This window comes from Fusarium graminearum, chromosome 2, assembly GCF_000240135.3.
Source record: "Fusarium graminearum PH-1 chromosome 2, whole genome shotgun sequence".
Classification (NCBI taxonomy): domain Eukaryota; kingdom Fungi; phylum Ascomycota; class Sordariomycetes; order Hypocreales; family Nectriaceae; genus Fusarium; species Fusarium graminearum.
The window spans coordinates 6257681-6279474 of record NC_026475.1 but is presented as its reverse complement, the minus strand read 5'-3'; the positions used below and the strand labels follow the sequence as shown (position 1 = coordinate 6279474).

Genomic DNA, 21794 nt, shown 5'->3' with positions numbered 1-21794 from the left:
TAATCTATTAAATAATTCTGTAACGCCCGCTGCCTTCCATGCAATCTATGCTTTTCGTTTTAAAAGTTGAACCTTCATCTTCTTCAATCGCCTGCTCTCAAACGCCTTTGTGACCCTCCAATTACTGACAATCATGACAAAAACAATCAAGAAAATGATAACCGCTCCTATCAGTGGCACAATCAATGCAAACACTGTCAAGAAGTAGCTGGCGTTTTGGAACGCTGGTTCGTCGACCAGGCCATCGACGCTTAGTCCCACTTGCATCGCCGTGAGCGCGATTACAACGTAGGCCAGGATACCTGCCAACACTGAAAAGTTGTCTCGTATAAGATCGCCATAAACAGTATGAGAAGCAACTCTTGAGTAGCCGCGCAGCAGAAAACCTTTTCGAAACGCGTAGATTTTGTTGAGTCTGCTCAATCTCAACTCCCCGTACCAATAGCGTGGATTCACGCGATCGTATCGATGACTCTCGAGAACCTGAGCGGCAAAAGCCTTCCAGCCTTCCCAAGTTACTTCTTCTGGAAGCAAGCCATACTCTTTGGCGATACGAAAGTCGCTTTTGTACGCAATAAGTGCGGTGTACGAAAAAAGAAAGCCTCGAGCCGAAGCATCAAGATTGAACTGCGTCGCGTCGTCGAGGTGTGCCGTGTGGCTGATGTTGGCCTCCCAGAAGCTTGGGTCGAGTAGGTATTTTGGCAGAGGCTTGAGAAAGATGCGATCCCTCCACCAAACCATGTGGAGCTCAGCCTGTTCGCTGATGATGATGTTTCGGGAGATGAGCCTCTGGTGATGAAGCTGCCGAGGCGGCATCAGACGCCCGCATATCCAGAGCCATTCTTGGATATCAGTCAGGCGCGAAACAGATAGTTCCCGCTCCAGAAAGTTGGGATCCGACGTAGGAGTCACAATGTCATCGTTGAAGCGAGCGCTCGCCGGTAAAAGGCTGCCAAAGTCCTCCTTCGAAGAGGAGCTAGCGACACCTAGGTAGTCTCTCTCTAAGATACGGACGGTAAATGGTGGAGCTGGAGTAGCCATGTCAGTGGTGTCCAGGCTGACCTGCGAGAATGAGTATGGCGTGGGATTTAAGATTCTTAGAAAGACGGGAACAAAGAGGGAAAACCCGTCGTCCCCTCCTCCTGTCGATGGCAAAAAGTCTTGATGTCAGTAGCTCAGCTCGACTAGGTAAGCAGAAAGCAACGGATGGCAAGGTGGAAATTAAAAAGCATCCTTACAAAGCAGGGGTCACAAGGCTGGCTAAAATCATCCCTGGCGGCTAGATCGATTCATAGTGATTGTCATTGGCTCTTCTACGCTGAAGGATCTCTTGGTTGCACTCGGAAAAGAGGGTTGTCCCGCAAACCGCACAGCCCTTTCATCCATCGTACTGGGAGAAGAGGTGGCTGTAGTCCTTGGATCTGAGAGCATTAAGCAAGTCATCAGTGGTCTTGTAGAGAGATCGCGAGTCTGAACAATCTACTATTTATAAGCACATCTGGGTAACCCCCTCACCGAGCTGAGAGGCAAAATAGGCTGAGTGGGTACGGGTACGGGTACAGTATCCAGATGACCTCCTAATTTCAGCCCAGGATTTGGGGGCTGACATTGAAACAAACCCAGACTTGGGCTTGACTAGGGCCCCGAGAAAACATGATGACTCGGTCAGCTTACTACTGGACGAGAACGCGGCCAATTTGTCTAGCTATTTCTTGCACACTAGATTTAGAAAGTGATCCGTTCCATTGCTTACTCCCCTGTCGAGCAGCCGCCTTGTGGTGCCACTCAGCCACCATACTAAAAGTTGCCTAGCATCCTGACTTCCCGCTTCTCTACCTTCAGGCTGTCAGCAAAACACCAGATGCTGTGGCCTTCATTCTCTGGAACAACACAAACTGAACCGCGAAAATGTCCATTCGTCGATCCGCAACGAGGCGTGGCCCTCCTCCAGTGGCCGCTCCCAAGCCGAGGAAGGGCTATGAGAATGTCGAGCAGGGTGTCAAGCAGATTTACCCTGGCCCCTCATCTGACAAGAAAACAGATATGGAGTAAGCAGTGTTTGGCTTCGGGTTCGTGATACAAATATTAATTGACATGGGAATAGCATTGTCTTTGTCTCGGGGCTAGGAGCTCACCCAGTAACGAGCTTCAGGCACGCTGATACCGGTTTTAATTGGGTTAGTGATGAAGATGGCATAGCTCGTGAGTTTCAGAATGCCCGTATTCTTCTTTACCACTCCGAGTCTTCATGGACCGGAGCCATCAAAGTGAAGCAATTCCTCGGAAACTTGGCACAGACTTTACTTGAAGGTTTGAAAGCGAAAAGAGAGGTAGGTCTACAAACCCGAACAGACAATGCAGAGGTTAACGATCAACAGAATGGCGCCTTCATCAGACCCATCACATTTATCGGACATAGTATGGGAGGACTTGTCATTGCCAAGGTGTGAGCTCTCATCCCATACCACGGCTTTGCTTCTAACAATTAGTAGGCTGTCTGTATCGCAGCAGCTCGACCAGATCTTTTCCCAGGCATGTTCGAAAACATAGCTGGCTGCGCATTCTTCGGAACCCCCTTCGAAGGCGCTGAAGCTGCATCTTTAGCCTGCATGATGTCCCATGTTGGAGAATTGCTTTCCCACGTTGGAGAGAAGGGGAGCGCCTCAACGGCTTCCAAACTACTGGAGCTCATGAGACCTGGTGATGAGTACTTGAACGAACTGAGGAAAGAGTTCATCCGGCTTTCAATCAAAACAGACCCCAAAATCCAGCTATATGGCTTCTACGAACAACATCCTACAACCATCAAGGACCTGAGCGGCATGCCCCAGTTTCTCCAAGCTCTCAATATTCCACTTCCCAAAAAGGTTGGTGAGTTTGTCACCAGAGAATCTGCTGTTCTGGATGGTGTGATGGAGTCGATGGGCCTGTCTGCCAACCACAGGGACCTGGTCAAATTCAAGAGCTCAAAGGACGATCAGTACATGCTGGTCCGAGGTCCTTTGAGACGCTTGATCAGCGAATCAGGCAAATGCGTTAAAGACCGACACAAAGCAATAAGGCGTGTTGATCAACTAACCGTCGATAAGGCAAGAAGAGAACTGGAAGGTGCATCAGTCAAGACCAAAAGGGAGGCTATCAAGCGCAACACTACAACGTCACCATGGTTCTTCAAAGAGCCCGAGTTTATAGGCTGGTTTGCCAAGCCTCAAGAGGCGGAAGACATGTCTCTTGTCAAAAAATGTGACTGTCTATGGGTTCGTGGTCGTGATGGTCGTGGTAAGACGAGCGCAGCGTTGTCCGCAATCGAGAAGATTGAGGAATGCGTCAAGGATGAGGATGAGGACGAACAAGAGCCCGAGTCTACACAAGTGTCTCATTGGCAATCGTCGCAGGTCTACCTCGCTTATTTCTTCTGCGACAAGGCACCAGAGTACGGTACCGCTGAGGAGTTGTTAAAGTCTCTGATCTACCAGATCATTTCCAAGCAACCGTGGGCTTCGGTGCACACCAAGTTTTTGCTCCAGAAGAAAGGCACAGGTCGTGAGAAAGCAGCTTTGCTCACTATAGAAAACCTTTGGCAGGTACTTCAGGACATTCTGTCGGATGACGGTTTTCTTGGAGCGCGCATGTACTTTGTCATCAACAATTTGGAGACCCTTTCTCCTGACGCTGCGTCCACAGCAACTCTGCTGAGTCTCCTCGGCTCGGAGGCTGAGCATGATGGTAGTGGAAGGCGTCCACTCGTGCGATGGATGTTCACAAGTGGCCAGTCTTGGGAAATCGATCAGGCGTTGCGAAAGCCCTTGGTCCGACTGGTAGATCTTGAAGACGAGAAGTACGGCGACCAAGTCCAAATGGAGCTTCGAAAGCACGCACAGAAGAAGGTACAGGAGCTGGTTGAGCACAAGAGGTATAGCAAGGCTCTTGTGTATTTTGCCAGCAGTGTCATCGGACAGCGAGCTCAGAACACGCAATGGATAGACATCACATGCGATTCCCTTGAAGATCTCCCTCAGCACGAGAACGACCTCCAAGTCCGTCGTCTGCTTGAAAGGGTTCCTCAAGAGCTGGATTCTCTTCTCAATGCTGCATGGCAGGATGTCTTTGAGAAGAATCGGTCCAAGATTGGAGAGATTAAGGAACTGTTGCGCGTGCTGGTTCTCACTTACAGAGACCCAACTGAGGCAGAGCTTGGCCTTCTTGCCGGTCTACAGTCTTCAAACGAACAAGTGTCGGAGCTTCATGATCTCATACTCAAGTGCAGACCACTCATCGTCCTGAAGACGAATGAGGGAGGCGAGCCCACCGTCTGCTTCGCTTTCCCGGTGGTCAAGGTTCACCTTCTTGACAATGCTCACAAGTTACTTGGCCTCACGGAAGATGGCATCAAGTTGCAGCACGGAATTCTCGGGTTCCGTGCTTTCAGTCATATCACTGAGGCCTTTGGAGAATTTGCCGATGAGGTTGCGGATGAAACACAAGAAAGTGTGGATGGAGACGAAGGAAATGTGGAATCAGTTGCTGACCAGGAAGAGGTTGAGGACAACCAAGATCATGAAGCAACTGGCACCGTTGATGGAAATGAGAACAATGATGACAACGCCTCCGAATCCTCAAACGACGAGGAAGAAGAGGACGAAGAATACGAGGACGAAGACCCCGAAGCGCCCAGACTCAAGAACATCGCTCTAGCTTACGCAGTCATATACTGGCTCGATCATGCTAGCCAAGCCACGGCCGATATTGCCGAAGCCCTTAGCTTGGAAGATAAGTTCTGGGAGAGGGAGTCAAAGATCCGACGTCGCTGGCTAACAGAGCTCAATCGAATGACGGCGGTTTTTGACTACTTCCAACGTGCTCAGCTCACAGGACTGCACGTTGCCGCTGCAATTGGCTTTAGGAATCTTGTCTCTGCACTATTGGACAACGGCTACGCTGAAGACATAAACACATACGATGATCTCAATAATCAACCACTTCATTTTGCTGCCTATCTTGGAAAGTCCGAAAACGTCGAGGAGCTACTTAACAGAGGAGCCAATATCGACGCGGGACAGGAACGGGATGCCTCCACTCCTCTGGGGATGGCAGCAGAAGCAGGAGATGCCAAGGTCATGACGCAGCTTTTGCAAAGGGGGGCAGATCCAAATGCTACTAGCTCTGGGAATGGATCTGTGATCTGCTTGGCTATTAAGTCTGGAAACACCGAGGCCGTGAAGCTTTTGGTCGCTCACAATGTCTCTCTATTGAGTCCAGAGGAGGAAGACGACGGCTCTGGGGCTGGGGAAGAAGATGACAAGGCGGGCGAAGAGGATGAAGATGAAGACGAAGATGACGATGAGGAAAGCGACGATAAAGATGACGAGGAAGACATCAAGGCCCCTCTGGCTCTAGCGGCCATGAGAGCTGACTTGTCAGTCTTCGAGTTTCTCATAAGCGAGTATTCTGAAAAGCTACCCGCCTCAGAGTTTGGAGTCGCACTTGTCGCAGCCGCGGAATGGGGTCGAACAGAAGCATTCACACGCCTATTCAACGACTTTGAACAATCCCAGGAGGACATACAGAAGGCTCTGTATGAAGCAACTAGATCTAAGGAGGGTCACTGGGATATTGTTACAATGATACTTGAAAAGTGTCCTGGTTTGGACTGTGATAAGGCCTTCCTATTCACAGCACAGGGAGTTGATGGCGATGACGAGATACGCATCCTTGAGGCTATGTGGGAATATACCGGAGGTGGCATCTCTTCGGAGTCTCTAGATGAGTCATTATACGAAGCGACGGATGGCGAGAATCAAAGGACTATCGAACTTTTACTGCGATATGGAGCCAGTGCCAACGCAACTGGTGAATTGTGAGTACATGAGGAAATACATACAGGGAATAGAGTGCTGACCAAACGAATCAATAGGTATGGAAATGCCCTGACAGCTGCAGCGTTCGACGGTACCATCGATATTGTCAGGATGCTTCTTGATGCCGGAGCCGACATCAACTCCGATGACGGTTTTGCCCTCCAAACGGCTGCCGAGCATAATCATATCGATGTGGTGAAACTCCTCTTGGAACGGGGAGCTGACATCAACAGACTTTCAACTCACGATGGCATGGCTGCAGGAACGGCACTGCAAGCAGCAGTTGAGAATGGCAACGAGGAAATCGTCGACGTTTTACTTGAACACGGAGCTGATCCCAACGCGGGAGGAGGCGACAACAAGTACCCCATTATCGGCGCAGCAAAGAAGATGGAGAATGGCATTTTCAAGAAGCTCGTCCACGCCAAAGCCGACGTCAACGTTGTAGGTGGCTCAGACGACACGACTCCTCTGGTCGAAGCGGCCTATTATCTACCCAAAGAGTCTCTGGAGCTCGTTCTGGACTCTGGTGCGGACATCAACCACAAAGACATCTTTGGTAACACGGCACTGATGTTGGCCGCTGTGAAAGGAGATCACGAATCGGTAGAGCTACTTCTCGAGCGCGGCGCAGACGTCTTGATCCAGGACCAAGATGGCGACAATGCATTACATAAAGCCTACAATTCAAACCACCACGAGACTATCATGGCAGTGATTGGGCATGTCTCCAAGTTGATGAATGCCATGAGGGTTGCTGTGGAATCTGGAGATGCTGGTGTTGCTGCAGTGGTTCGAATTGTGCAGAGCCAAGGACAAGAACTCAATTATGACGATCCTCCAGCGGAGGTCAAAGATGAGAGCAGACGAAGCTCTGTGTATGGGGGACTCCCACCAGATACACCGCTCGAAACAAACAAACCTACAGCAGCCAACTTCCATGCTGAGAAGATCGTCGTGGAAGAACCGCAAGTTGCTCCAGTCCATGGTTTGGCTGCACAAGACCCTGTAAACAGGCCGTTCATTCCTCCCTCTTTCGACTCCGTCCAAGACTTGTACAGTCCGGCCACAGGCATCCTCGACTTTGCCCACGAACCACTGTTCAGACGCCAATCTGAACTTGGTCCAATTTCACCGACGCAGTCACCTGGGCCGATCAAAAGGAAGCCAATTACAGGCCCTCAGGCCATGTACAAACCTTACCAGCCGGGATCGGGAGACAACGTGCGGCATTCAACTCCACCTGGATCGTTAGCAAACGCCTTCCAAGCTTATCAGCCAGGCCAGCAGCAGCAGCAGCAGACGCCACCGCCGCATGAGGGACAACCTTACTTTTCACCGCCAGAGGCCTTTGCGGCACCAAGTCAGACTTCACCTGAACCTGCGTTTGTTCCTTACGCGCCAGGTGTTCCGGGACAAGCTAGACCAGAACCAGGTCGAAAGTCGTCGCGCACGTCGTTTATGGGCATGAAGGTTCCTTGGTCGGAACACCGGTTTAACTGAGATGGAAGGGTTGGAGTGATGATGATTTATTGGGAATGCTAGACTGTATCTGATGCATCATGTCCTGTAGCTTTCCGTTGGTGACATTGTGAGGACAACCTTATCGTTCTTTGAGCATACATAGTAGTTAGCAATTAAAATTGTTGTTGGGTTTTACATTGACTAAAAAATCTCTGCTACATTCTCTTTCATCGACGAACTGTCTCGTGCTCACTCGCAGGTCTGACAGAAGCTGGGCAGTGTCTCAATCAGGAAATTGGAGTTTTGGCGATAAGAACTGTTTGTCAGCACTGAAGGATGGTGTGCTTACAGGGGTCTCTGGTTTGAGGGACTCCATCTTTCCCCAATTTCGGGCTTTGATAAGGCCGAGGTGCGCATCTTCGGACTACGGCACGCTCGCAGGGCGGTTAAAGATGTTGCGATAGATGAATGAGTCACTTTGGACTTTGTAAAAAAAAGAAGGATCGTGTAATTAATGCCAGAGTGGAAGGAGGAATACAATCGTGACTCACTCGGCCGTCGTTGAGAAATTGGGATAGAGATAGGAATGTCTGGATTATTAATTGAGATTCTTCACTGCAGGGTAGTCTCTCATACAGCCGGTCGCGATGAAAGGGTCTTCATGTCTACAGAGTTGGGAAGCGTGAGTATTATATAGTAACGTTTGACAGTAAACCTCGACAGTTTTTGCTTATTCAAGAGGCCTGTTTGTAAGGAAGTGTCGTCACTGAAGCTATTGTCAGCTTGATGGATTTGTAACTTCAACGGCACAGACTGAGTGGTTAGCTTAGAAATGGTCATGCAGCCCGGCCAAACAAGAAACACCACACCAGTATGAGCAACCCTGCATTGCTGACTCTGAGTGAATACCGTTAGTTACACCAAAGATTACAAAGGCATTTGCTGACAGCCGAAGACCGAGCACTCGATGAGTCCGAAGGATGGTATAATTATGGTGCTGAAAGATTGGTATATATCAGAGAACAAATACCCAGCTTATAATGCAGAATAGAATCAGTCTTGTATCAAAAACAACATTGCAAACCTCATCACAATCTCATAAAGAAACCCCAAGATTACAGTTATAGAAATAACAAGTCAAGATGCGACACTCAAAGAAGATGCAGATCGCTGAAAGCAATGGTAAGACTCGCTGAACCTGGACATTTTTAGCGCTCAACCCACTAACAGAGTTAGGCCTGGAGAAGCACCAACAAGCACCCAGCAAAAAGTCACAAAGCTCAAGAAACAATGGATCGTCAGGAAAGCAGCTCCAGCAACTTTACAGACTCTATCAAAATGCGATGGACCTTTACAACCAATCTGTTCTATCAGAGACAATTGAAGATATGCTACGGACCAAGAACCGACCGCGCATAACCAAAATTGTTTCACTGGGTTTAGGGAGTTTGCTTGACGCTAAGGATCAACAGCGTCGCATCAAACAGCTGGTCATGTTGATGGCCATTGCGTCGCATTTCACAATCCCCAAGAGCGCTCTTCAGATCTACGCACAAGACCCGACATTCACGGCAGTTGATGAGACTTTCTTGGCGACTCTTGGAATTGTCGTTTTAAAAACACCATCGATTGCCGATCTGGGCGAGGCGGGACAAATGATGGATGAAGAAACCCTTGTCTACAGCCCTTTCCTCACACTTGAGACATACAAGCTATTGTTGTCTTCATCACAAACTTCCGTGGTTCCAGTCAACGTGCCCATGTTGATGAGTGACGACTTTAATGCGCTCAGATTAAAATGGGACAAGCGAACTTCTGAGAGAAGAGATGTTGAAGGGTTGATTCAGGGTACAAGAGCGGGCAATTATCGCCGACGCGCGGTTAATGGTGAAGGGTTCTGGACGGACTTGGACAGACCCTTTCCGCTAGCATTGTACCTCAGACAATCGACACCGTCTCGGAACGCAGACACATCACGGAGGACAAGCGCGTTCTCGCCGTTTGAGCAATCGTCGATTCCGATATATGCTTAATTTTATCTCTGATAAAAGCTTGCAGTACTTACAGCAAGGGAGGCTCTGAAACCGCTTCCTTGCATGGGAGGAATGACCTGAGCGGTCACGAATGCAGGGCATTGAACTGGGAGCGGATGAATGCATGTTGATTTAGCCTTATCTCAAAGTTTTATTAGAGATGTCTTGTAGCAATAAAAGCCGACGTTATTGCTTTTCTGCAACTTCTTGGCAGCTGAAACTGTTGTCTTATATTTATTTTTTTGCCCTTCATTTTTCGCAGTGGTGACCACGATAAAGCTGGACCTGCTAATGAGTACATGCTAAAAAAAAAAAATGAACATCGGAGTAATGCATTTGAAGACTTGATCGGAAACCATATGAATATATCATATCGACAAGGTGATCCGACATGGTGATGCCTCGTTTGTTGCAATGTGAAACTGGCAAAGATGGGGAGCGAAGGAAAAAGAAAAAGGATCAAATTTGATCCAGAGTCATCTACAGTGCAACCAGCCCCAAGCTTGTTGGTGTTGGTGGCATTAGCCAGCCTGGCAAAAGCACGCAGACAAGGCATGCATTATTGAGCAAACTATTCGTGTCGACGCATTCGACTTTGCATTTTCTCTAGAAGGGGCTTTGGGGTTTTTAGTAGTTGTTCAGACTTCTCATCATCCTTCGTCAAATGCCTCGATATCCGGTGATCAACGGATCGCCATTGGGGTTGTTGGTGGAAATTTCCCCTGCCAAGACGAATCAGAGGCTATTGTAGCGACTAACGACCCTTTTTGCTGGATCCCTAGAGTCAATCAGCCACTGATAGACTCTGATAGTCTCGTTGTTTTGGTCTTGGAGCGCCACCATGTGCCAGCTCTAGCCCTTCAGGTGGGTAGCAAAAAAAATAGGGACTTGAAGAAATCAAGACAAAATTGTTAAGCCACTTTTAGGCTACATAAACCACTAAGAGTGATCTAAGATTTATTTTGACTACTAAATCAGTCCTGGTTTTTATGCAACCCGCCTGCCCTTCAAACCCTGGCGACATCTCCACAGCAAGCTCAAACTATTGACATTTAGCGTTGTTCCAGATATTGCGACTAAAAGGAAGAGACAGGTTGGTAGTAGCACAAGGTCAGTTGAAGCCCACGTTATTGTGTAACCCTTTCAACGCCATGCCAGGTGGCGTCAATTTGCAAGTGGAATGTCTATTGGCATTTTTCAACCCCTGAATGTCCAGTACCTCAACAAGCGATTTCCCTTTGCCCTCTTCTTTTGACCATCATGTCAAACATGTCACTCCATCACTAGACTAGCTCGTCTACTTGTGGCAATCTGTATGGAAACGAGATATCGCAACAAAAGCAACCAATTGCCAAGTCCAATTCTGGTTAAGACGCCCCGCGCAAGGGCGAGCCCAAATTCCAGTGGCTTGGATCCCTTTTTAATGCGGTTTTTAGGGGTTCAGCGCCCTTGCATCCCCTAATATATCTATATCCTCCTTGGCTGGCCGTTCCCTTCTTCTTGGTTAGCCCATTCAGTCTCTTAAACACTCTTTTTCAGCATATCGCAGTGATCTGGGTCTCAGCTGGTCAATTGAGTACCATCTGTCTGCCAGGTTAATCTGCTTCCCTTCTCTACCAACATGACAAACAATGAGGAAGCTGGCAGTTGGTGGAGCCAGATGTTTAACAACACGGGCTACCAGGAGCTGCCAACGACAATTGTAAAGGACAAAGCCGAGACCAAGGCTCAGATTATGCCCAGAAGATGTCTCCGAATGTCGACACGGGGCTTTTTACTTGTGCTCGCAACTATTTTTCTGGTCCCTACTTTCCTTACTCTTGCAGCGCTTGAGGTACGTCAATTGCAGGTGGTGAAGTGACTCGACTGACTGTCAATTGCAGGGTCGGCAATACCTTTCTGATGGAACAGCCGACGTATTTGAGATGTCCGAGGGCCAGGAACCTGTCCCACAAAGCGCCTCCGAAGTCGTCTCAGACATTTCTCAAGATTCATTGCCTGCTGCTGACGCTGTCCCTGATATGCCTGACGCCGACACGCCCGAGGTCCCTGAAATCGCTGAAGCCGGAGAGGTCAGTGAAATCGGTGAGGCCTCTGATGTCACTGATACGGTCGATGTTGCTGCTATTCCCGTCTCACCCAGCCCTCCGAAAATGCCAAAACTACTCTCTAACCGTCGCCTCGTCATCCTCCTCCCCGCCAACGCCCCTGGTGTCAACTTGTGCAAAGCCATGATCACGGCAATTGCCCTTGGATACCCCACGCCCATCATCATCAACTGGGGGAAGAGTGGTTCTCATCTTGCAAAGATCGGCGGTGTTCTCGACTACCTTGACTGGTCCGTCCGTCTCAAGTCCGGCCACAAAGATCGCTTGGGCAAGGACGATCTTATCATGGTGGCCGACAGTTCCGATTCATGGTTTCAGCTTCCTCCCGATGTTCTGATCCAGCGTTACCACGACCTCAATGCCGAGGCCGATGCACGCCTGCAGAAGGAATGGACCGGTAGCTCCGAGATGCCCATGAAGCAGACCATCATGGTGTCGGCTCAGAAGAGGTGCTGGCCCCGAGCCAAGTCTGGCTCTAATCTCCATTGCGCTGATCTTCCTGAGAGCCCTCTTCGTGAGGATCTTTACGGACCAGACACGGACAAGGACCCTGAGATGCGCATGGTCGATGTTCGCCCCAGGTACATCAACAGTGGAGCCTTTGTCGGACCTGTTGGAGACATGCGTCGATACTTCCGCCGTGTACAAGAACGTTACGAGGCTGGTAAGGCTATCCAAGGTGACCACTTCTATAGTGATCAGGGTTTCTTTGGCGAGATCTGGGCAGAGCAGGAGATCTGGCGCACGTGGAGACGTGAGCTCGGCGACAAGATCGACCAGAACCTCAACGCTTCCATCATGGTTCGTGATCAGTTTGAGTACCATGTTGGCCTAGATTACTTCCAAACCATCTCCATCCCTACCGTTTTCGAAGAGGATGATGGTGATATTGTCAATCTCAACAACCAGACTCATATCGCCGAGCGATCCAGAGAGCTTGAGATTGAACCTGCTCGTCTCACTCGTGTCCCCGACGAGATTGCGAAAGCCAAGAACCCTATCGCCCGTCTCTTGAGTGACGAAGATCGACCGAACCTTGACTGGGGCGACATGAACTTCTACGCCGATTTCTTCACCACAGCTATCCCCGTCAACATCCATCACAACGCACACATCAACAATCTCAAGAGCCGTCGTGTCTTGTGGTGGCCCCGCATGTGGTTCTTCCCTTACCTGCGGGACCTCGTCATGGCTCAGCTCAGGCAGCGCAGACAGCAGCCTCTTGGGCGGGTCGAAACCCCCGAGGGTAAGGCTGTGTACTGGGGACTCCAATCTTACAAGGAGGTCAGACGGTACATGAACAACCAGAAGCAGTTGGTGACGACAGACTTTGACACTATCTGCACGTCAAACTGGGCGAAGAAGGAAAAGCAGAATTGGTGGGATGTGGTGTTTATGGACGAGAAGGGACCATTGGAACTATGAGCATTATTTTACCGGTCGTTATTTGGGTTTGACTTTATGGGCGCTATGTAATACATATAATGAAATATTGTTATGACTGGTATAGTGAAAGTGTCGCGGTGGAATCTTGGTAGAGTGATGTCTGAATATGACTTTCTTAATCATCACATTGCCATCCATGTGTTAACGCAACTTCCTACGGTAAATGAAGTAACCAAGACATATTCTTCACATCCTTGCTCTTGGACTTGAAAGATTATGAGCTTCAATAGTTGACTTCCAAGTAAGAAGATCAACACACTGAACCTCTGCTTTGCTTGAATGCTATCTGATGGGTGCTCGAAAAGACAAACTCCGGTTTCTTCCATACATATATTTCTCTGGTTATTATCCACAAAACCAAGCTCAAATCATCAACCTTGATTTCGAGCTTTGACCCTTAGTCGACACAACGTTGGCATCGTCATAAAATCCAGCTAAAAACACCTGGTTTCAATCCATTTTTATGGTCAATCATACGTCAACCGGGCTGTCCTGTCCAGGGTTTGCTTCCTCGTAGTGCATCATCTTGACAAGCCGGAAATACCCAGCAGCAAGTGCAGCGCCAAGAAGGGGTCCAACCCAGTAGATCCAGTGGTAGCCAGGAAAGTCTCTAGAACCAACAGCGCAGCCAAAGGATCGGACAGGATTAGCTGATCCGCCAGTTACGAAGACTCCTACAATAAATCTGCATCAGTCTCCTTACTGAGATGAAAAGCTCCAAAGATGCTTACCTGGGATAAGTGCGACGAAAAGGGCCAGGCCTATGCCAACAGGGGCCAGAAAGGTGTCGCGAGACTTCTCAGCAGCAAGCATCAAGACAACAAAGACCAACTGGGCAGTGAAGAACATTTCAAGAAAGACACCTTGCGCAATGGAAGTGTTGGGTCCAAGTGTCGTGTTTGCGATAGAGGCACTTCCAGGGAACATGGCATTAACAAGACCGCCCGCGCACATTGCAGCAATGATCTGGGAGGGAAACAGAAATAGTGCACGTATCCATGGTAGTTGACCAGAGAGGCAGAGGCCAAAGGTGACCTGGAATCGATATTAGCCACTGTAGCAGTTGTACCCAAGATATATCAACTTACAGCAGGATTAAAGAGTCCACCACTGATTCGGTAGAAAGTCCAAACGTTGACCAAAAGAGAGAATCCGTACGCCATGGCTATGTACATGACAGTGTTGTTGGCCAAGGTGCCGTTCGGCCCTGAGATGGGCTCTTGGAGAACGGCAACAATGTTTCCAGCATAGCCAAAGTACAAGAATAGAAAGGTGCCCACAAACTCTCCAGATGCTGCTACCATATGCTTACCGAACTCGCTGAGGTGAGTCGTTCTTTGCGGCTCTTGTTGAGCGTAAAGACGATTTCGACCATTCATTGAGCTACTGCGGCGATCTTTGACGTGGCCATTGTGGCCGTTCATGCCGTAGGTATCTGCCATGCTTGTAAGTCGGGAATGAGACTTATGGTGAGATGGTTGTCTAGTCTCCGTATACGCTGTACCCAGAAAGGAAATATCGAACTGATGGAGAAATCTGGTGGGAGGCGGGAAACAGGGAAATCCAGAGGTAAAGTAAAGGAAGGGCTGTTTTAGTCTGAGTGAATCAGGAAAGATCAAGAGGAATGCTAAACGGCTGCCGTCGCAACCACAACTGTCAAATAAATGTTCCGCCCCTCCCTCGAAGTAGATGCTCATAGCTCTCATCGCTCCTTCAGTTCTTTGCCCTTTCCAGTGGCTGCGGGTATGACGCGCACACAAGCTGGCCTCTGTGAGACGGCATCACATTGAGAACGTCACATTGACAGTGAACAACTGCGGCACTTGTTGGGAGAGGCCGCAAACAAATTCCACACTGACATTAGGAGAAGACCCCTCTCGGCTTGGCAGGCATGTCTTTATTGAATTAGAGTCAACGTCAAAGCGATCCATTGGGTTGGCGTTGCGCTAGCTCCGGACCTGACGTCCGGGAATGAAGATCACGACTCCAAATGGGGAAAAGTGGTTGCACAGCTCCGGTCGTACTAAACCGTTTGAATCAGGCCATCGGTCGATTGCTTCTTGGAGGTGTAATCATGCCATTTCAATGCATGCAACGAGCCGCGTTTGTCGACTGTATAATTCCCTATAAAGTCCATATAAAGCTCGCCATGTCTGACACGGACAACATGTACCGCTCGATCGGCATATTGCAAACCTCTTGGCGCTGCTGATCAATTTAGGCCTGTTCTTGGTGACTGGTGCCGTGCTGACAGAGCTGACATGTGCACGCTTCAACGCGCTGAAACAAAGGCTGGGCGGATGAAAGTGGCTGTTTTATTGACTACTATGACCTCAGACATCAGCTTGGTCATGGATCATTTCGGGCTGACGCATACTAGCACTGCATATCACTTTGCACAATGAGGTATCACAAAGAGGTCATACTACCTATATTGATCATTCAAGATGCAACCACAGTGAAACGCCAAGAGAACAACGAACAATCAGATCATAACACAGCATCTTGTTCTTCTTCATTCTACTCCACTATCCTAATAACAGATCGCTCGAACGAAAACCAGAATTCAAGCACACCACTCAATGAATTACATTTCCAGTCTTCTGCATCATGGTTCGGGTCATGATCATGATGATCGCTCGCCTTGACAACAAAATTGTATGCATCTACACCCTCATCTTGGGGGCCCAGATAGCAAATCTGCGATGGCTTCAAATGCTTTTTCACGCGGTCCGTACCCGGCAGGTAATTCCCAACCCGATAATCCCCCAATGCTCGTTGAGCCCCGTTTTCGTATTCCAACAGCACCCCGTGACAAAATTGGTTCTCATCCTCCCGAACCCACACACAAGTCACATCCTCCAAGGGCGCTGAAGAAATGTTGGCATGATAGTTGATAGGTGGATTACTGAACAAGGGGTAAGGAAACGGTACAGAAATACTGTCGTCCTCTTGTTTTCGAGGGTATGTTCCAAATACGGTTGCTGGCCCGACGCCCGAAGAACTATAAATGAACAATTTTGGGCTGGACTCGCCGAGGACAACATCGTTGTGTGTCTCCGAGTGGTACGGGCCGATAGCAATGTCGCCAGCCAATTTCATTCGAAACTATCACTGTCAATTTTTACTCCCACGAAGGGATGCAGAATCAGGGACTGACCAAGAGGAATGGCTTTTGCCCTGTGGATTGTCCTCCCTTGAGCGAGCTTCTTGTTCTGATAGCTATGGATATAATCTCTTCGCCTGTGGGAATTGGCAAGTATGCTGATATAATACTCGCCCGGCGACTTTTGGAAAGACGCTCACAGGTTCTAGTTGCATGTGGGCTCTTGTGGGTATGTGCATGAACCGCGTAAAGCTTGCTGTATGCGAAGAAGAATGTGAGGCCAGTCGCAGCGCGTAGGTTAATGGTCTTGAGCTGCATCGACTGTGACACGCGGCCATAAAACTCGCAGTCTTCAAGTCGAGGGGGGCTGGGAGTGTCCCAGACCTGGAAACCTCGTATATGACTTGGAAGCTGGAGTTGCAAGACGTTGAACTGCCTCTAGTCAGACCAATAATATTTGAATAAGGGTTTCACAACCTCGAGAGTCGCAACAACATCCCTGAACTCGCTCTCACATGCAAAAACAAACGCTTCTCTGTTCGAACGAGCTGGTTCATATGGCAGTCTTTCTTGAAACCTTTCGATCTTGCGGATGCCTCGACGGTCAAGAATGAGTCGTATGTAGGGCGAACACTCCTCAGAGCGCACAACAGCCGATTCTCCCCTTGTCCATGTCACGATATTGCACAAAGGCAGCATCGTATCGTCTTGTTGCGATTCAGACAACTCCCTAGCCAGGCGCAGAGCTGAGATGCAGCGCCAAAACTTCTCATTCTCGCTGTACTTGTGAATCATTTGGATGAGTTCTGCCGGAAGTCGGCCCAGCAGACCAACACCATACGTCTCGGCTTTCTGGCGAACAAGATCTATATCGAGCTCTGACTCTCGATCAAGCTGTAGAATAGGGGCACCTTTCCATAGGTTCTTTTGACCTCTTGTCGCCCATAGCCTATGTATAGAATTGTCGACTTGGCAGTGATTCTTGTAAACGTCGAAGCAGAATGCATGTAGTCCTACTGCCTCGGGCGATCTGGCGCATTGGTAGCAGTTAGGCACCAAGCAGAGACTCCTGTCGTCAAAATCAACAATAGAATAACGGTATCCTGGGTATGTTGCTCGGTTCAGGCGGGTTCCTGATCCAGTGTCAGGGTCACCGCCCCGTACTGTATTCGATACATCAGCAAGTGTTTGTCGCTGATGGTAATGTCAAGTGAGACTCACGCGGGACGAAGGAATCACCTCGCAACAGGTCCTGGTCGCAGATACCGCATTGGGTACGAAGACGATTATGCCTCACCGTTTTAATCATTGTAAGTATTGTTTCAATGACTATGATTTACACCTCAAGAGGGGAACCAGATGCTGACAAGAGTGTAACCTCGGTTACGGATCATTAAAGAGCCGGTAAATAGATGTCAGCAATCCCGTTGGTCATTGGCTGGGGAGCAACGTTATTCTTCCAGAGGGTTGGACTTGTGGTGTTGATGATATGAAGCTAAAGTAATATGTCGAGAGCTCCGCTGGGCAAACTAACCGACATGGAGAGTCTATTTTTTGATACTCAACGGCAATATTGTTATCCAAGTTGTACCAGACACCAAAAGTAAGAGAATAAAGTTACTTCGTTGTGTCCTTCTTTCCATGACGGAAAAGTCAGTATTGGCTTTCTTTAAAGTTGTACTAAACCACCAAATATTGAGAGCTCGATGATGGGTTGAAAATAATCGCTCGAAATGCAAGCCTTTGACTAACCAACGACACACCTTTGCATGTTCTTCAAACTGGTGGAATAATAAACATGTAAGGATATATTTTACTGTTATAGATATACATAATATGAATCTTTCACCTTAAAACTACCACTTTGTTTCCATTACAGCAAATTCGAACATATGGGAGTTGATCGGGATAATGAGCTGGACCACTATACCATTATCCCGAACACTGGGTATACATCTCAAACCTGTATTTGAGCTGTTAGTCTGCGTTCTGATTGAGGCAGTAGAGTTTATTTTTGTGAAGTTTATCGGCCTGAAGTCCGGCTACGGTGTCCTAAGACTTTGGGTCAAGACTCGAATTCGGGCCGATCACTGATCAAGAACACATTCAGGTGGGCTTTTGATAGAGCCATACATACATTCATGTTACAAGCCTCCATCTCAAGAACAGTTCAAGCGTTACTAGCCCTTTCAAGACTTTCCCCCGCTTTGTTCTGTCCCCTGAAACCATTTTCATGTATCTGCATCATTCGTCGTGGACAGCTGATCTTTGAACGGACAATCATTGCTTCTCTCAATCTTACCTGACAATAGCTTCATATGATATTGGCCAAATTCTGCAAAAATAGCTCAATAAAGTTGACAGGTCGTGTTACTCTTTCGACAGTCACGTCATGGCTTGCTTCAGTGTCCAGCCCTAGAACAGGGAATAGAGGGTATTGTCGTGTTTGATTGGCCTATAGCTTGGTTTTGTTTAAGAACTAGCTCAATATAACTGCGACTTGTCATAAGCGAGGGTCCCTTTCTCGCTACACCGTCATTTAGCTAGGCTTCAAGTGGCGTCGACCAGAGGCCAGCCCACCAGACTCAGGGTTGAGTTAATGGCGTGACGTAGATTCTAGACTAATCCAATTCCCTTTTAGAGAGCTCGTTCCGGAATACGGATACTCGCTCGCGGCCTAGTCATTGAAGCAACATCTCCAGAATTCGGTAGGCTCTTGTCATTAAACCCAAAGCGTTGATATAAAGCAGACCCCGACTTGCTGGCATCCACATATGCTGCAACGTCATCCCTATCCGCCAGATTACAGCCCCATTCCATAAGCAAAGAGCCTGCACCGCGCCGCTGGTAGTCTGGGTGGGTGACGAGCGTGTCGAGGTCTAACGCGTATTAGCTGGGACCGAGATCCAGGTAGCTTACGTGGGGGTAGTCAATTATTGCTCCTTACAGTAATGCCTCTCGGCGCCCATGACTCGCAGTCTCTCTCGCTCTTCCTTGGCAATGAACTCGTCGCAGAACTGGTCAGGCTGGTCCTCAGTCCAAGGAGGGTATCGTCGACCCCGCTCCTGGGGCATCGAAGTATCCCACTTGGCAAACGCGGCTATACGTGGTTGACCCCTAACGTCGCGGGTTTCCGGGTCGACGACTTTTACATAGTGTTGAAACGGTTTGTGAACGAGATCATGGTGGTTTGCGTCGGTCCACCATTTGCGGACGGTAGGCGTGTCAGGCCAAACGCGTCGTATGTCTGGTTCGGTACTTGCAAATGCTGCAAACCAGACTTCAGTGAGTGTGGGAATGTCGTCCAGGACGACTTTCTCGACTTTGAGGGTGTTTGAATCCTGATTTGTCATTACTCCGAATGATTACGTCTGTATGGATAGGTAGATGTTGGACAAATTTCTTTAATGGTGAGATTTTGAACATTGCGCGTTTGCCGCTATTGGCTCGATAGACGAGGGTCTTGGTCATTGAAATTTCTCGCGTTTGACGTTTCAGCCAAGATTTAGATAACGGCCAAGATTTAATTGCATGTTTGCAAGTATTTTTATCATGTGAAAATTCATCTTGGATAGCACCTGGTATTCTTATTTGTGTATTATTATTATTGTCCGCCATGGGTGGTCTCTCCCAAACACAGCACGTGTATAACTATATTTGGGCCTAGAGCAACACTACTACATGGAAACTGCAAGAGCCTTCAGATTGTTGAGAGGCTCGACATATGACTCGCTAGGCCTGACCTGCCGTAATGTATTTTGCAACAGTTCCCGCATGTCAATTGTCGAATCGATCATGTGAGCCTGTGACGTGTGTCGCTGAGCGTAAAGAGCTAGCGTGTATAGGTAGCCGTTGACCATGAGCGTGTTTGAAAGATTCCTCCCCGATAACAAGTCATTGAGCGGAAGCCACAGTTGGTAGTCTCGTAGCATCCGAACGCGTTCAAATTGTTTGTCGGCTGATGATGAAGGGTCAAGCTTTGCCAAATCCTGAGCTAGGGCGATGAGCATTCGTAATTTCCTCCACGTGTCGTCTTCAGGATCCTGTTCTTTGAGAAGATTTTGGAACCTGTACATCTCGATGATCAAGTCTTGCAACATCAAAGATTTTTCAATCTCAGATATCGGAGTCGTGCATCGGTCAGCAGCTGGTTGCCAAGCTTTGGCAAGCATGAGGTAGAATCCTGATCTGTGTCCTAGTCTATGACACGTTTGCATTATCTAGCGTCTTGTTAGTCTTAATCTCGATTTACTTCGGTGCTCAGAACTCACAGCAGTAATTCCCTCTGATATTTGACTCCGGCTCGACCTAGAATTGTTAGAACCTTGTTTTTCAAAGAGACGGTCTACCCACATATCCTCACAGAGCCATAGAAGCGACAGTGAAGCAACGAGTGCTCCGTCTGCGTGCTCGGGGCTAAAGTTGGCAAGACACTTCCTTAGATCCTGTATAGCCAGCATCTGGTATTGATACTCTTTTCGGCGGGCGTGTTGACAGTGTGTAACCGATGCGACTTGGTATGCTGATAGAGCAAGGACTCCGTTCATGGCTAATCGAGAGCTGGTAATGATTCGAAAGAAGCTGTGCGGCAATGGTTAGTGGCAGGAACTACAACAGCACTTGTCTACCAACCTTGGCAAGTAAGAAGATATAACCGTAAGCTTGCTAACGCCCATTGCTGTGAGTCTATGTTGGTTGCTCGCAGCCTGGTAGACAAAGCACAGATCATCCTCGGAATAGATGGTAGGCTGCAGGGTTATCCTTATGCGTGCATCCGGGATTGGCATGGATCCTGTTCTTCTCCACTGCCTCACTTCCGCTCTGGCTTTTGCCGACCAAGGCCTACGGGATTTGGTCGTCGAAGATGGTTGTAATTTATTATCGATCGGTGATGTCTGGAGAAGCGTTTCTTCGTGCGATGGTGCGTCTTGAAATGCGCACTTGACTTTGTGCTTGGTGCAGTTTTGACTAGGGGTATTGTATGAGCTGTGGTTCTTTTTTAGTATGCGCAATAGGACGTACCATTGGGGGTAGCTCTCGTCGCATCTAATGTGACGCCGCTTGCTGGACCAGAAAAACACTGGTTAGTATCTTGATCGACTAATATCGATGTTCTAGTCCAACACACCACGTTAAACAGCCAGTGCGAGATTTTGTATGGCTATACATTGTCAGTAACGGTGCAGGTGAAGTCAATTTTAGCTTCTCACCTTCGTCGATTATTATTTCTAGCGTAGTTGCTCATCGTGGGCAGGATATATGATGTGATGTAGGAGGAAGGTAAGTTAGTGGTTGGCGAACGAGTAGCTTCGTATACCGAGCGATGACAGCTAATCAACGGGGGTACAGCGGGCGGAGTGCTAGCCGACTGGAAACAGGACGGCTTTATGCATCTTTAAGTAACTGGCACTTTGTACATATGTATGCGCTGAGTTCTCCAACAGATTGGGTTTAGTCTCATCCCTATGACTCGAGAATCCCTCCCCTGAGTCTAGACCCGGACGCCACTGGAGACATGGAAAATAAGCAGTACCTGACTACGTCGTATGCATAGAGTAGATAGAGGATCGTGATAGCTACGGGGTACAGGGGACTAGGGTACCACTTGGAATAATGGACATGTTTGCAGACCCGGCCGAGAACAATCCTTGGCCGCACAAGCTTCGGCCGTCATTCCTCAAAATGACTTGGACGCTTGTCAGGGTACGTTACCCTGAGCAGGGAAGCGGACGAATTAGGGGCACTGGGGAACCAGGCAGGTGAAACATATAAACCTGGC

The 21794-nt window shown here is 48.6% G+C and overlaps 8 protein-coding genes across 8 annotated transcripts; 3 read left to right on the top strand and 5 right to left on the bottom strand.

Annotated features, from left to right (window-relative positions):
* Positions 1–45: 45 nt before the first annotated feature.
* FGSG_03676 (uncharacterized protein) lies at positions 46–1041 on the bottom strand (the record flags this gene model as incomplete). The annotated part of the gene is made up of 1 exon (XM_011323718.1): positions 46–1041. The coding sequence occupies one exon, from the start codon at positions 1039–1041 to the stop codon at positions 46–48; it is 996 nt and encodes a 331-aa protein (XP_011322020.1).
* An 867-nt stretch (positions 1042–1908) lies between these two features.
* Positions 1909–7361, top strand: FGSG_03677 (uncharacterized protein; the record flags this gene model as incomplete). The annotated part of the gene is made up of 4 exons (XM_011323717.1): positions 1909–2048; positions 2105–2177; positions 2493–5857; positions 5915–7361. The coding sequence occupies 4 exons, from the start codon at positions 1909–1911 to the stop codon at positions 7359–7361; spliced, it is 5025 nt and encodes a 1674-aa protein (XP_011322019.1).
* Positions 7362–8464: 1103 nt separating this feature from the next.
* FGSG_03678 (uncharacterized protein) lies at positions 8465–9355 on the top strand (the record flags this gene model as incomplete). Its single annotated transcript, XM_011323716.1, has 2 exons — positions 8465–8504; positions 8535–9355. The coding sequence occupies 2 exons, from the start codon at positions 8465–8467 to the stop codon at positions 9353–9355; spliced, it is 861 nt and encodes a 286-aa protein (XP_011322018.1).
* Positions 9356–11015: 1660 nt separating this feature from the next.
* Positions 11016–12888, top strand: FGSG_03679 (uncharacterized protein; the record flags this gene model as incomplete). Its single annotated transcript, XM_011323715.1, has 2 exons — positions 11016–11189; positions 11239–12888. 2 exons carry the CDS (start codon positions 11016–11018, stop codon positions 12886–12888), a joined length of 1824 nt encoding a protein of 607 aa, XP_011322017.1.
* A 492-nt stretch (positions 12889–13380) lies between these two features.
* Positions 13381–14351, bottom strand: FGSG_03680 (uncharacterized protein; the record flags this gene model as incomplete). Its single annotated transcript, XM_011323714.1, has 3 exons — positions 13381–13583; positions 13641–13944; positions 13998–14351. The coding sequence occupies 3 exons, from the start codon at positions 14349–14351 to the stop codon at positions 13381–13383; spliced, it is 861 nt and encodes a 286-aa protein (XP_011322016.1).
* A 1078-nt stretch (positions 14352–15429) lies between these two features.
* FGSG_03681 (uncharacterized protein) lies at positions 15430–17324 on the bottom strand (the record flags this gene model as incomplete). The annotated part of the gene is made up of 5 exons (XM_011323713.1): positions 15430–16017; positions 16070–16152; positions 16216–16451; positions 16545–17178; positions 17237–17324. 5 exons carry the CDS (start codon positions 17322–17324, stop codon positions 15430–15432), a joined length of 1629 nt encoding a protein of 542 aa, XP_011322015.1.
* A 1328-nt stretch (positions 17325–18652) lies between these two features.
* Positions 18653–19368, bottom strand: FGSG_03682 (uncharacterized protein; the record flags this gene model as incomplete). Its single annotated transcript, XM_011323712.1, has 2 exons — positions 18653–18867; positions 18963–19368. The coding sequence occupies 2 exons, from the start codon at positions 19366–19368 to the stop codon at positions 18653–18655; spliced, it is 621 nt and encodes a 206-aa protein (XP_011322014.1).
* A 324-nt stretch (positions 19369–19692) lies between these two features.
* On the bottom strand, positions 19693–21260 carry FGSG_03683 (uncharacterized protein; the record flags this gene model as incomplete). Its single annotated transcript, XM_011323711.1, has 6 exons — positions 19693–20210; positions 20340–20596; positions 20648–21001; positions 21038–21079; positions 21144–21176; positions 21226–21260. 6 exons carry the CDS (start codon positions 21258–21260, stop codon positions 19693–19695), a joined length of 1239 nt encoding a protein of 412 aa, XP_011322013.1.
* Between the last annotated feature and the right edge of the window lie 534 nt (positions 21261–21794).